Source organism: Micromys minutus (genome assembly GCF_963924665.1).
Source record: "Micromys minutus genome assembly, chromosome: 6".
NCBI lineage: Eukaryota > Metazoa > Chordata > Mammalia > Rodentia > Muridae > Micromys > Micromys minutus.
In genome coordinates, this window is record NC_137975.1 from 74,407,788 (window position 1) to 74,421,492 (window position 13,705).

Below are 13,705 nucleotides of genomic sequence, written 5' to 3' on the forward strand. Positions count from 1 at the left end.
TCAGAACCTGTGCGGGGAGAGCATGGCTTATGATAGTCTCCAAAGGTCAGGACTTGGAAACACTTGCTCTCACAGCTGAAAATCGCCATAGTTTGTTTTTGATCTCAGCGGCTGGCTTTTGCATGACTAAGAAATGTATCTTCTGTGACCCATTGATGAGTGTTAGGCAAAAGGGCTGCGTAGGAAAGGCTGGGAAAGATAAGAGCCCAAGGACACACAGCATTGAGAACATGTGCACGGTAGACCCTCCGTCCGCTAGAATGCACGTTCCACTCATGCTGTCTTCCAGTGAGATGGGAGGAGTAAGACGAGGCTGTCCACATGCTGTGGACATTAAAACCCAGAACAGGGTGTTTAAGCAGCATGTTGGTCCCAGTCTATAGGCCATCTGTTTGTCTGGGTGATGGTGGTTCTGTTAGGTGCCAACATGACTGGATTAAGGAATACCTAGAAACTTAACAAACATTACTGAGTCAGTCTGTGAGATGTTCCCAGGGAATTCTAAGATAGGAACATGTGTAGACCAGGAGAGTGTGATAAGTGACCTGAGTTGTGAAGCTGAATGAATTTGGGGACAAGCCTTGGAGCAAGTTGGTGAGGCTGTTTCTAGAAAAGTTTAACTATGGAGCAATGACCCCACCTCCACCCCTGAATGTAGATGGCACCACCCCAAAAGCTGGGGTCTGGCACTAAATCAACCTAAGAAAGTGAGCTGAGTACCAACACACACTTCTCGATGCTTTGTCGCCATGGATACACATGTGACCAGCAACATCATTCACCAACTGCCTTCCCCGGCATGGTGAACTGAATGTATCCTTAAATAAGCTAGTCAGTTATCTTTACACAAAGCAAGTCAACATGAGGCTGTTAAACTTGAAATAAACCCTTCCTTCTTTAAGTTGCTTTTGTCACATATTTTTTTCATGGAATCACAGAGTGAGTAACAGAGAAGCATGAGCGGGTGCCATCCTCATGGCTGGGAGAGAGAAAATGAGCACAGATTGCAAACTCACCTCCCTTCGATGCTTTAAAAACCGCAGAGCACCCATTCATGCCCTGCCGTGAATATCAGAAACGCATGCTTTCTGGTCCCTGGCCTCCAGGGGTTGTTTCAGCACCTTTTCCTTGAGTGCTCAGGCTTCCTGCCTGTAAGTGAGCTCTGAGGTCGTCAGCTTTCCCGATTCCAAAGCTTTAGGACTCGGACAGCACCATACTATCCCTGTCATGGCATAGGGATTCCCATCCACCCATAAGGCCATTCCCTCTAACCCACCATCACAGATCAATGCGGCTGCCATATTGGTTCTCTTGGAGAACACAAGTGCACCGTATAGAAACTGCACTGAACCGGGAAGGCCTCCAGCACAAAGTTCAGCTAATTTTAAAATTAAGACCCATGCCAGGACAGTGATCACTTATTCATCTCTGGAACAGAGTTTTTGTTGAATGAATGAATTGTTTATTATACTGGTCTGGGCATTGTCATGGGAAGTTAACAACCATGGCTTTGTTAATGGAAAATCAGATGTCAAGGCAAGTCAACATGAAGCTATTAAAGCAGTGGTCAGCCTTAGTTTGAGCATTGACTTCTGTCCTTTTAGATCTCTAACCACTGAGCCCCTGACTACCCATCCATCTCCTGTACCCAGTGCCAAAGAACCCAGAGTTCCATCTGTGGGATTCCCTAGGCCCTGAAAGGTATGTGTCACCTGAAGAGCAGAGGAAGAAGGCCAGCATGGAGTATTGTCAGCCCATGGAGACTGCCACTCAGCAATGAACTGGCTAGCTTAAGCTACAATGTAGAGACTAGTTCTAAGCATGTGAAAAGAAAAGGTTTGTGGGGATCCAAGAAACCCTGAATGAATGTGTAAAGAGAGGATAAAGTCCTGACTGCATGAGGATTCTTGACATGGTCACATGGCGAAGACCAATGCCTCAGACACATGGAACACTGGCAAAACCCTGCTCCGAGGGTGAATCTCTGAGGGAAAACAGCAAAGTCTTCCTCTGATCTGAGGGCAAATGTCAGCCGTGTGCAAACCCTGGCAGCCACAGCTTCCTTCTCCCAGGCATTCACAGCCTGACACTGCTCCCCTACAGACACCTTCTCCGGAGACTATCTAGCTCCTCCCCTGTGCTGGACATTATGAAAACACGGAGAGTTCTAATCAGCACTACATAACTAGGAATGGATTTCATTAGACTGTATGCAGCCCACCTGACTGTGGCTTTTCAGTACATGTGTCTGTGTCTGTTCCTCCTTCGTGTCCTCACCACCCCTAGTCAGGTTGCTAGGGTTCCAGGCCATCACCATGCAGGAGCATGAGGTTGGGTAACCAGGAGCAACCACGACAGCTAATGGTCCCATTAGTCCAGCCCCAGCAGAGGCTTTATGGAAGAGGCTAGTGCATGCAGTCTGAGTGCTCAGTGATATTGATGAACAAACAGCTCGTTGTTAGAAACCCTAGAATCCTTCTCTCAGAATAAACAAATACTGTGTGGTTGTGTGTGTGTGTGTGTGTGTGTGTGTGTGTGTGTGTGTGTGTGTGTGATTTATTTGAGACAGGGTCTCCTGTAGCTCAAGCTGACTCTAACTTTTTATGCTATGTAGCTGAAGATGATCTTGAACTGATGATGTCATTGCCTCTGTCTCCCAAGTACTGAGATCGCAGATGTCTGCTGCCATCTCTGGCTCATACCACACAGGACATAAGACCCAGGGCTTTATACATGTTAGGCAAGCACTATGACAATAGAGCTACCCAAGCCAGCAAAACCCTTGCTCTGGGGTATCCGTGATGTTTCTCTTTGGAAATGACCATCCTATCTTAGAGTCTAGGAGCTTTGCATGATCTGATCTTCCTCTGTGTGATTTCGTCAATTACCCCCACCCACAGTTGAGTAAATGTTGCCTGAATCATGGGTTCCTGCAAAACAACAGGCTGAGCATGTACGGATTCAAGTTCAGAGGCTTCGGGGTCGGTTGCTGGCATGGGAAACTGGGTGACAAAGGGATAACAGGAGCCTGCGCTGTGGGATTCCTCCTCAGCTAGACCCATAGCTCATGCCAAGGTGCACATAGCCAGAGAGAGAGAGAAAGAGAAAGAGAGAGAGAGAGAGAGAGAGAGAGAGAGAGAGAGAGAGAGAGAGAGAAGGGAAGAGACCCTGAGACCAAAAGACAAGGAGACCAGGAGTTGAGAAGAGGAAGCTTGAGAGGAAAGAATAAATAAAAAGCAGAAATAGAATCAGAACAGAGACACAGGAAAGAGATGGAAAAGAGGAATAAGAGACTTTGGGGATAAGAGAGACAGGAGAAAACTTTGAAAAGCAGAATGGAAATATATAGAAGCCAGAAGGGGGCTGAAGATACAAGAGAAATGCCCAAAGGTCAGAGAGAAAGGAACACAATAATAAACACTGGAACGCAGAAGGGGACAGAGCAATGAGAGACAAAAGCGGCACAGAATAGGAGAGGCAAGCACAGGGAGACCAAGCTGTGACTCTGGTTTGTTTCACTTCGCTTTCCATTTCTTAGCTGGCTGTCCCACCCTTTAACACCTTTTCCCTGAACTCGAAGGTGGAGAATCCACGGCCATCTCCATGGCTCCAAAGTGGCACTCTGTAACCCTTAATGTTCCTCCAAGTAAAGTATGGAAACCTAGAGATAGGCAATTATGTAAACACCGCAGTCCCAGAACCTTTCCTCCTGAGATGACCACCCGTCCAAAGGAGTTCTCTCCACACTGAACATCCATCACAGCCTTTTGGTGTCTCCATGGCATTTCCCCCTCTCATCTGGTACAGGAGCCTTCAAGAACAGATCCACATCTCTCTAGGCCAGATTTACCATCTGAGTGAACTGCTTCACACCCATGTCTGATTCGGAGGACACTGGTTTTGTTCTGGTTCAGCAGTTCACTAGTAATCTACAACCTCTTTTAATCAAACGGATCATGAGGAAATGACTTTAAACGGTTTGTTTGTCATGTGTGAACTTGGGACCTTAAAACTCACAATATCTTCTCTACCCCTTTGTGCTTTTGATTTGTGAGTTATCCTCCCTCTTGTTGAAATCCATTAGCAGAGATGTAACCAAGGAAGAGTCAAATGTGTCCACCAAAGGTAGACAGTCTAACTGCATGACAGATGTTTTGATGAAAATCAGTGGCCAGCGTGCCTAATGTGATGGTACCTTTGATAAAACCTGCCTAAGTCTCTTTATGTTGCTAGGAGAGGGAGAGATGTTACATGCAAAGAAAAAAAGAGGTCATATAGGATTATAGGTTCAAATCAGCACAAGACTCTGAGAGACACGTACTCGGATGCTCCGTGCTGAGTACTTACCTCAGTGCCAGATTTTGCCAGTAAATGATCAAAGAAGGCATCCAGCTCTGTCTCTTTTATGTAACCCTTTTCTAATGCAAAAATATAAACACAAATAATAGTCACTAATATAGAATAAACGTGACAGTATTTGTCTAAAAGAATATTACAGCTATGAGGTTTGAAGCAGTGTCACATAGAGCCCAGGCTAACCTCAGAGTTGTTACATAGCTGAGGGACACTTTGAACTTCTGATGCTCCTGCCTCTACCTCCCAGTTGCTAGGATCACAGGCATGTTGCCACCATAGCTTGCTATTTAGATTTGGGGTTGATCTCAGTTTTATATTTCCCATTTTGCTTTTTAAAAGGTTTGCATTTTATTTTAATTATGTAAATGTAAGTATGTCTAGGGAGTGAGGGTGGGTGCAAGTCAGTGTAGTTACCCTTAGAAATCAGAAGTTAGCATCAGATTTCCTGGAGTTGAGTTCAGGTGTTTGGGAACCACCCAACATAGGTGCTGGGACCAAAGCTGAGTTTTCTACAAGAGCAGTATATGATGTTAGTGCCTGAGCCTTCTCTGTACCCCACACAGTGTTGTTATTGTTGTTTCTGTATCTGTCTACTAATATCTTGAGCGGGGTAAATACTATATCCTAGCTTATGTGTGTAAACATGCCTTTCAGGCAGTGTGTGTGTGTGTGTGTGTGTGTGTGTGTGTGTGTGTGTAATTACCAATGGACAAGGCCAAATGGCAAACATATCTGTTTTATCTTCAAGGACATGTTTTGAAGTAGAGGGACATAAATCTGCATGTTGCTAAAATTCATCCTTCCCTGTAGAGAACGGGGACTGGGCAATAGGACAGTCCCTAATGAAAAACTGTCGCATTTACAAAGCACCACAGATTGCTGAGCTTCAGCCCAACAGCCTAGAATTTATACGCGATGGTGTTTGTTAATATGTTAACCGCCTGTCACTCACACAGCCACAGGTTGGGAAGCAGGAAAGTCCTCAGTCCACCCAGAATTTTTCAGAAGCTTTCTTGATATGTAACGCCAGCATATGCTGGGTGTACTATTTACCAGGCACTCAGTTGTCAACTTTTCCTATAGGAAAAGGCGCTTAGGAGAAATTCAGTTCCCTCTGTGTCTACCCTAGGCGCTCAAATGACCGAAGGCACTCACCTTCCTTGTCGAAGCGCTGCCAGACCTGCCAGAAGCAGGCAGCGTCCAGGGGAGCTAGAGTTTGTCTGCGTGCGTTGTCCATGGTGCTGATGGGGGTAAACCCGCCTCGCAGTATTTCCCAACTCGTTGGTCCACTTCCTCCTCTCTAGCTTGGTACCAGCGGGCAAAGCCGGCTCGAGGGCTTCGGGCTCCTTGGTGTCGCTCAGCAGTTCCACAGCCTAGAAGTCAGGCTCTAGGAGGCGATTCACAGGCGTCCTCCAGCCCCGCCCCGCACGCCGGGCGGATCTCAGCGGGGCTCCTGCCTGTTAGCGGTAGGGGGAGGGGGTGGGGTGAGGAGGGCGTCAGGAACCAGACAGAAAGAAACTGGGAGCTGTCTCTCCTGTCCACGGCTCACTGCCTTTCCGTTTAAGTTGTTTGTCAAACTCACGAAAACATTCTCTTCAGTTTGACTCACCTTTCAAACTAATGTCTCAAGGGGTTTTCTGGAAAGGGCTGTTCATGTTGAGGGTTGAAAACAGTGTCAGCGCTGGTACCTTATGAATCAGATGAGACGACCACACACTGGTGGGAAGGGCAGAAGAGAAATGAAGGTGTTCAGAAGGGGCCTCCGACGGAGTGACTGTGTTCTCCGAAAAGGATGTATAAAAAGATAAGAAACATTTGAAGAATGTAGAGCCAAGAGCAGCCTCGTGTGTCATGATGTTAAGTGAGCTGTTTAAAATTTCAGACAAATATGAGTTGTGTATAATAATATTTAAATAGTTTAGAAGAAGATACACTTTGGGTTCAAAATGCAGCTTTGAAACTGAGATGTGATGCTAGACAAATTATTTAGAAGCAGTTTGTTTGTTTGTTTTGTTGGTTTTTGGCTGTTTGAGACTAACAGCATTTTCCTCGTGGGCTTGTTTTAATGGCTAAATACAGATGTTCTAAACTCTTAGCACAGTATATAGTAAACAGGACAACTCACACACTAAAATGATTGATGTCCCATAGAAACTTATTGGTGAAATAAACTTTACGAGTTTTGAGTATTGCTTAGGTTAAGGGATGAAAACTATAACCGTCACTCATAGAGAAAGTGCTAGAGTCACAAATTGGAGAAGTGCTTAGACCCAGGAAAGGGCTCAGAATTCATAGGGCTCATATGTGGCCACTGAGGCACATATTTTACCTATCAAAAGCATACATGGCTCTGGCTCCCTGTTCTCCCAGCATCCCTCAGTCCTTACCTGGCATACTCTGCCCCCAATCCTGAACATTTCAGCCCAGGGCTCCTCCCTATATAATCCAGACATTTTGTACTCCCTCCTTCCCTCCTTCTCTCCCTCCCTCCTTCCCTTCCTCCCTCCTTCTTCCCTTTCCTCCCTTTCCTCCCTCCCTCCCTTTCCTCCCTTCTCCCCTCCCTCACCCCCTCTCTTTCTTCTTGCCCTCCCACACCCCCTCAGGCTCCCCTCTCCTTCCTCTCTCTTAATCTCTCTCCCTCTCTTCATCTCTGCATTTTCTTGTTCCCCTCTTCTCTCTGCATATACATGCCCTTCCCCTCCCTGAAAAACAACTTCTCTGGCCTTCTTCCTTGAGGACAGTGAACTTATCCGCTCAAGAGCAGCTTCCCAATAAATCTGCCTTTAATATACTCTAATCTGGTTTGAATTGTCTCATCTCACCGGGGAAGAAATAACCTAACAGCCACGGGAAATGATGGGACACAATGCCAAACATCACTAAGAAACATTAGCCTGTGGGAAATCAACAGGTCGATGCCTGTCCTGCTCTAGCTTTCTGATGAGTGATGGAAGAAAGAAAAACACGGCCAAGACCAAATCAGTGGTGAGCTGAAGCAGGGCAGGAACTGAAGGAGCCGATCTCTGTGATGGGATAAACAACAAACCTATGGTACAGATGACACACTTCTGTAATTCCAGGATTTAGGAGGCCGAGGAAGGAGGAGCACAGTTTCCAGACGAGCCTGAGCTGCACAGAAACCGTAGTTCAAATAAACAAGCAAACAAAACCTCATAATATAAGGTTAATATCAAATGGACCCTGAGAGACAGCAGAAGCATCTTCCTGCAAAGCAGAATTAGAAGATAAACAGTAATGGAAGACACTGCAATCAAGGGGTGCTGAAGAAAGCAAGGAACCAGTAAGTTTCGAGTGGAGGCTGGCAGTTGGAGCTTCTGCGTAGCCCCCGTTTCCACCCAGTGAGCTACTTTTAAGTTATGTTATTACATGTTATTTACACCGCCCCACGCGTGCGTGCATGTGTGTGAGTGTTCGTGTGTGTGAGTCCCGCACACGCGTGGGGAGGCCAGAGTAGCCTGTGCTCTCCTTCCTCTATGTGGGTCCTAGGGATTGAACTTTTGCAAACTTAGGTCACTGGGCTGGCAGCCAGTACCTTTCCTCACTAAGCCATCTTGCCTGCCCCAGTGGGATAATCTTTTTCATGCAAACTTCTATCATGGCACTAGGTAGGTTCTGTTTGAGTATCCACCACTCCTTGTAAAGTTTTCCTCTGAGAACATCATCCAAACTCTGAGCAGAGGAAAGAACAGTTATGAGAAGGTCCAAACGTACTGAAGCAGTTGAGCCAAGGCTGCTTGGTAAGGTTTCCCTGGCTAATCATCAGCAAAGCTTCACAAGAGCAGCAGGTGTTAGCTTTCCTTCTAGGCTCCGCCCCGCAGTTACCTGGCAACAGCCAGGTACGGCTGACTCAGGATAAAAGGCTGGTACTCAAGGGGGAAGGGAAGCGTCAGTGTAGGCCTGCGGAGGCACCCCTTCCACCCCCTTCCACCTCTCCATACCGCGCCTCTACCAAACATATCCTGGCCCGCTCTTTGTTTTATAAAAACACAACGTCAGGAGAAGCGTGATGCTCCTTGACTGGTTCCTCTCCCACAGAGACTCCAGAGGAGATGGTCAGACTCTAAGTGGCATATTCAAATCTCCGCTGGGGGTTGTACTGTAACCAACACACTTTTACAGCTGGTTTTCTGTTCTTTTTACATTTTGGTCGTTTTGTTATTGTTATTTTGATATGGCTTTTTGGTAGGACAGTCTGAAAAGAAAACAAATGTCTAAGCAAGTAACTTTTTTTTTTTATTAGTACCTCAACTTTGAAAACAGAAAAACACGAGTGTATTCTTTAAACCAATCTGGTCAACTTTGTCTTAACAATCGGTGGTTGAAACCGAGGCCTAGAATGAAGGCTTTTTCTCTTTGCCCTAGCTGAGGAGGCTTTTTTCCCCTCCTGTAGTCATTTCCTGCTTTCCTCATTAGCATAGCTAATTAATGGTTAGCTGCACAAGAAGCAGGCAGTAGTCTGTAATTTGAAGCATTGCTAATTAACCTTGATGCATGCATTCCATTCTAAGTTGAAATATCTACACCGTTTTATAAACTAAATGATATTTTGAGCTAGAAACACAAACTGCTTTCTCTGGCATCATTTCCTGGTCATTACTGAATGCTCACACTCACGGGCAGCACAGTCAATTAGCACTCACAGAAGCCATCTTTACTGAGGGGCAAAGGAAGTGGATTCAAAATGGAACAGTGTTAACCTAGGAAACATTTAAATCACTGGTTATAGAAATAATATGTTAATATTTCTGTTTTGTTTCCTTCCCAATCATACAACAAGTACACATTCTTTAAATAATAGAGTTCAGAAACAACAAAAATGGGGAAGATCTTCATGATTCCAACTCATAATTCCATTCCAACAATAATAACATTTATATACATACTACTGGCTTTTTTATATGCACAAAAATTGGGTTGTCTGCTGTCATTGGCCTGAATGCCATGAATCAGGTCATTAAATACTCTCCTATTGTGTCATCTCAGTGGTGACATTATTATTTAAAGTCCTGCTTTGTCACCTGTAGATTGTCCTGAAGCTGTTTGTATTTTAAAGTTAATTCAATTTCCCCAAGAGTGACTCCAATTATATAAAATAATTAATTATTTTAATTAGTAAAATAAAGGAAAGCCAGTGACTGGGCAGGGCTAGGGAGGTGGAGAGGGTTGAGAGGTCTGAGGAGGTCAGAGGACGGAGTTTCCCAAGGACCAGGTAGACCCAGGTGATATTAACTGGGGTTAAATAGCTATGGACATTAAGGATTTTATAGATCCAGCATCTCATATAGAAGGGCAGTTTGTATCTTTGTCTATTTGATGTAATCTTGTTGTGTAGCGGGTTTGTGGATTGAGAGTTGAACATATAAACTTGTATGAAAAAGCTATCGGGCTGTTGAGTTGTACTTATGTGGGATTTTGGGGTAGAGAAACACCCCGGGACGGAGGCAGAGAACAGGTGGTAGAAAACCACCAGGGAAGGGAGCTGTGCGGACAAGTTGGGCCATGTTGGCTCTGATCAAGCGCCAGAGGTGCTGGGGCTCCATATCAGGGCTGATAGAGAGATAAACCGATTTTTTATTTGTTAATACTTACTGCAACAGTCACCCAGTTTTCACTATCAGCAACATTGTTTGTTCACTCATAATTATGTCCTTGTTACATAGTTGCAAACAAGTGCTGGACAGAACAATATATAACATTTGAAGCCTTTAACATGTATGGTTAAGAATGGATTCTCATCTTGACTCCATGAATTTCTACTCCTGGTAAAGCAGAAGACTGAACCTGTCCCACTGGGCTAGGCAGTGAGCACAGGGCCTGGGTGCCATTCATTGTAAAGAAGTTATTTCAAAGAAGTTTAAAACAAAGCAGCTTATTTTGTTCTGGTTGTTTAAAGTTTGGATTTTAAAGAGTTGGGCTGTCAAGTTTTTGATATGCATGTGTCTCTCCAAAAATCCTTGTGCACAGTTGAGTTTTTGGGGTTTTTTTTTGTTTGTTTTTTTATATTGTCCTAATGGGATTTATTTTTCCCTCAGTGAGTTACATGTTACTATGTCATAGGAGAAGACAGATAGCATATGCTAATGCTCAGCACCATGATCTATGCCTGCAGGTCTATTAACAGGAGCAGGAACTTGGAATGTTTTCCCAGCTACTTATACAGCATCTTAGCACAACTTTAGTAATACAAAAAACAGTCTAAGGCTGGAGAGAGGACTCAGTGAGTGTTTGTTGCACTAGCATGAGGAGCTGAGTTTGAATCTCAGAAAACACATAAAGCTGGAAGCAATAACATGCAGACATAGCCCCAGCGTTCCCAGAGAGAGATGATGGATGGACACAGGAGAGTCCCCAAAAGTTTAAGGGCCAGCCAGTCAGCCATATGCAAAGGTGAACAAGAGGCTGTCTCAGAAAAGGTGAGATGATTGACAGCCAAGATTGTCCCCTGACCTCTACATGTTTGCTGCAGCGTGCCTGTACTCATATTCAAACACATACACACACACACACACACACACACACACACACACACTAATTTAATTAATTTTATAAAACTAGTATAGCATTTACATTTTTCTCTTCACTTTCTCCTCTCTGGTTCTATGTCTGTACTGTAATTACACAGATATTTGCTACTACTACAATCATGTCCAATGCATAGTATTTTCTAAATCAATAGAGGCTAAAGTTAAATCTAGGTGAGAATTTGGGACAGAACTCAGCCAACTCCTTCCCACATTGACCTTAAATTTTGTGCACCAAACATTGCTGTTTCAGGAAGCATTTCTCCCTTAACCTGATTATATGAGTATTTGACCTACTGATTTGCAAATTGCTGTCTTTTCGATATACTTCTTTAAAAGCTATGTTTCCTCCAGCTGTTGTTTTAGGCACAGCCCATGAGTTATATTTAATTACTTTCTTCTAATCACTTTCTGGTTTCCTTTGATCTAGCCTGCTTCCTATGTGTATATATGTGTATATATGTTTGTATGTATGTATGTTCTCTAAATAACTTGATTGTGGTTTATCTTTAGCCTAATTCTAACCTAGATGAAGAAGGTGATCTATAAGAACCACCACTACACACATGTCGAGGATTATTGAACGGTTCTTTATAAATTTTCACAAATATCTCACTTGTGCTTAAAATGGAATCTATCGGTTTCACATACAGTAATTACATTGTTCAATGCTCTATGTGCTTTGCTTGTTTGTTTTGAAACAAAAGGCTCATTGTGTAACCTAGGCAAGCCTCAAGTTAGCAATCCCCCTGTTTCAGTCTCTATAAAGAGTACAGACATGGGCCCCCATGCCCACTGGAATCATTGTTTTGACAGGCTGCTTACGGGATTCTAATGCTCCTAAGATTTGGGTGACACTGGTCATCTGGAGGGCATGAGGAGAATCAGACACAGGCCAGTGCTCCGTGTCCTCGCTTCCCGACCACAGAAGGATGGCAGAGCACAGCGCCCACAACTTCCCTCTCCCTGTCCTGCTACGGGCATATGGGAAACAGGAAGAGTGACAGAGGCATTAAGGTTTGTGTCTTCTGAAAATCACACGGAACAGACCATAATTTTTTACATCCTTAAGCTTCAAGATGAAGACCTGCGGGCTCTCTGGGCTACTTGTTTTTCCCAAGTTCCCTCCTCCTTCTGGGAGGCCGCTGAGCTCAGAGCCAGGTCTGGACTGTGGTGTCTGACACTATTGGAAACGCTGGGAATGCCAGCCCAAGCTTATGGTCTGGTGGCTGTACTATTTCATTTGGAGACAAGTGTACAGGGTGGGATTCATGTGGAGAACAGCTAGATTCAGCTCCACATCACAGTAGGAGCCCGAGTGCCTGCTTGGGACAGAGGAGGGGCAACTTCTGACCAGAGGAATTGGAGTTTTCCCAAGAATATATTTGAGTGACAGGTAAGAGCAACTTCTTTAGAAAAGTAAATCTTTTTCTAGAAATCTGCTCAGACGTCCACTGAAGTCAGGCTTAGGAGTCCCATAAACAGAACAATCTAGAATTCCTTTCTCACCTTGTGTCCCTGACAGAACACACCGTATAGGGCTACTTTATTTGCAGGAAGATCTGATTTGTGCCTATACTGCAGGCTTGCTCTGGTGCTCAGATGAGGCAGGAGGCATGGAGAATGCCTGGCAGAGCCAACATCTGGCCATCGTCATCATCTCCATCTTTGGGGGACTTTCAGAAAGCTCCCTACCACTGTTTTCCTTCTTCACAAGAAAGTGTTGGATAACAGTGCTTTGGTAAATTTCAGAAATGTTTTTTTTTCCCCTTAAGTTCTAAGACTATCGTATTAGCATATACTGTAGAGTGCAGCAGCTAAACTGAAGAAGACAGGCCACTAAAGGACCCACTAGGAAGCTACTGTGGCCACAAGAGAGAAAAAAAAAAAAGATGGAGCACCACCAACTTGAGCATTTGGGAATAGACTATGAGCCCTTGTGAGAGGCTCTGCGGTTGGACAAGCCAATCGTGGTGTTGGGCTTCTGGCCCCTCAGAGATGGGCAACTCTGGTACTAATGTTTAGCATGTGACTGTCACTCAGCGCTTGTCACTGGCTAATGACAAGGAGAGCTCCTGTAAAGCTCTCCCCTTCAGAGTACCTAAGCGTCCCCTAAGTGTACCTCCCTCTCACCAGAAAGTACCAGAGGGAAGTGCCAGGAGGCTGTAGAGAAGGGGAGGGAAGATCCTCTGATCTTGAAAGGGAGAGACTGGCATCTTGTGCTGGAAAGGGCTTGAGGGTTTGACTTGGGAGATCCAGTCTCTGTGACACATGCCCCCTGGAGGCCAGCTACACACTGGAATCTGTCCCACTCCATACCATCCAGATAGGAACCAATTTCAAGTCCCATTGTTAGGGCTGCCCCAGGCTACATTCTCCAGCAGAAGCTTTCTGCAGCTGTCAAGCCAAAGACTGTCCCCCTGGGACCAGCCAAAGCTCCCCTCTTCCCTCCTCCCCTTCTCCCCACAGCCCGACTCCATGACTCCATCCTCAGCTCTTCCACAGCTTCCGGTGGTTCAAAAGCCTGAGAACCACACAACCCCATCCTTGTCACAGGCCCGGGAACCCCCAAGCCAGCTCCAGCTGTTCGGCACCTCAGTCTGTGCTTCTCCACCCCTGGAGCGGTGTCCCAGGGCTTCCCTATGGCCCAGCATTGGGTGCAGTCAAACTTCTGCATCCTGCCTTCCCAAGTGGCCGAGCTGTGTGGTGGAGTGGATGCAGGACCCATGACCCAACAATGGAGAGATGTTAGGGCCAACTCAAAAACGTTCTCCTCAGGCCCAGCAGGATAGAAACAGGTATGTTCT

General features: G+C 45.3%; 1 protein-coding gene across 1 annotated transcript in view; it reads right to left on the minus strand.

Moving 5' to 3' along the window:
• The window catches only part of SCGN (secretagogin, EF-hand calcium binding protein), a gene marked incomplete at both ends in the record, with an annotated part of 34,825 nt that extends 29,232 nt beyond the window's left edge, over positions 1-5,593 (minus strand). The window contains 2 exons of the mRNA XM_080917599.1: positions 4,348-4,418; positions 5,512-5,593. Coding sequence (XP_080773725.1) covers positions 4,348-4,418; positions 5,512-5,593 — 153 coding nt within the window. The remainder of the gene's footprint in view (positions 1-4,347; positions 4,419-5,511) is intronic.
• Positions 5,594-13,705: the final 8,112 nt, after the last annotated feature.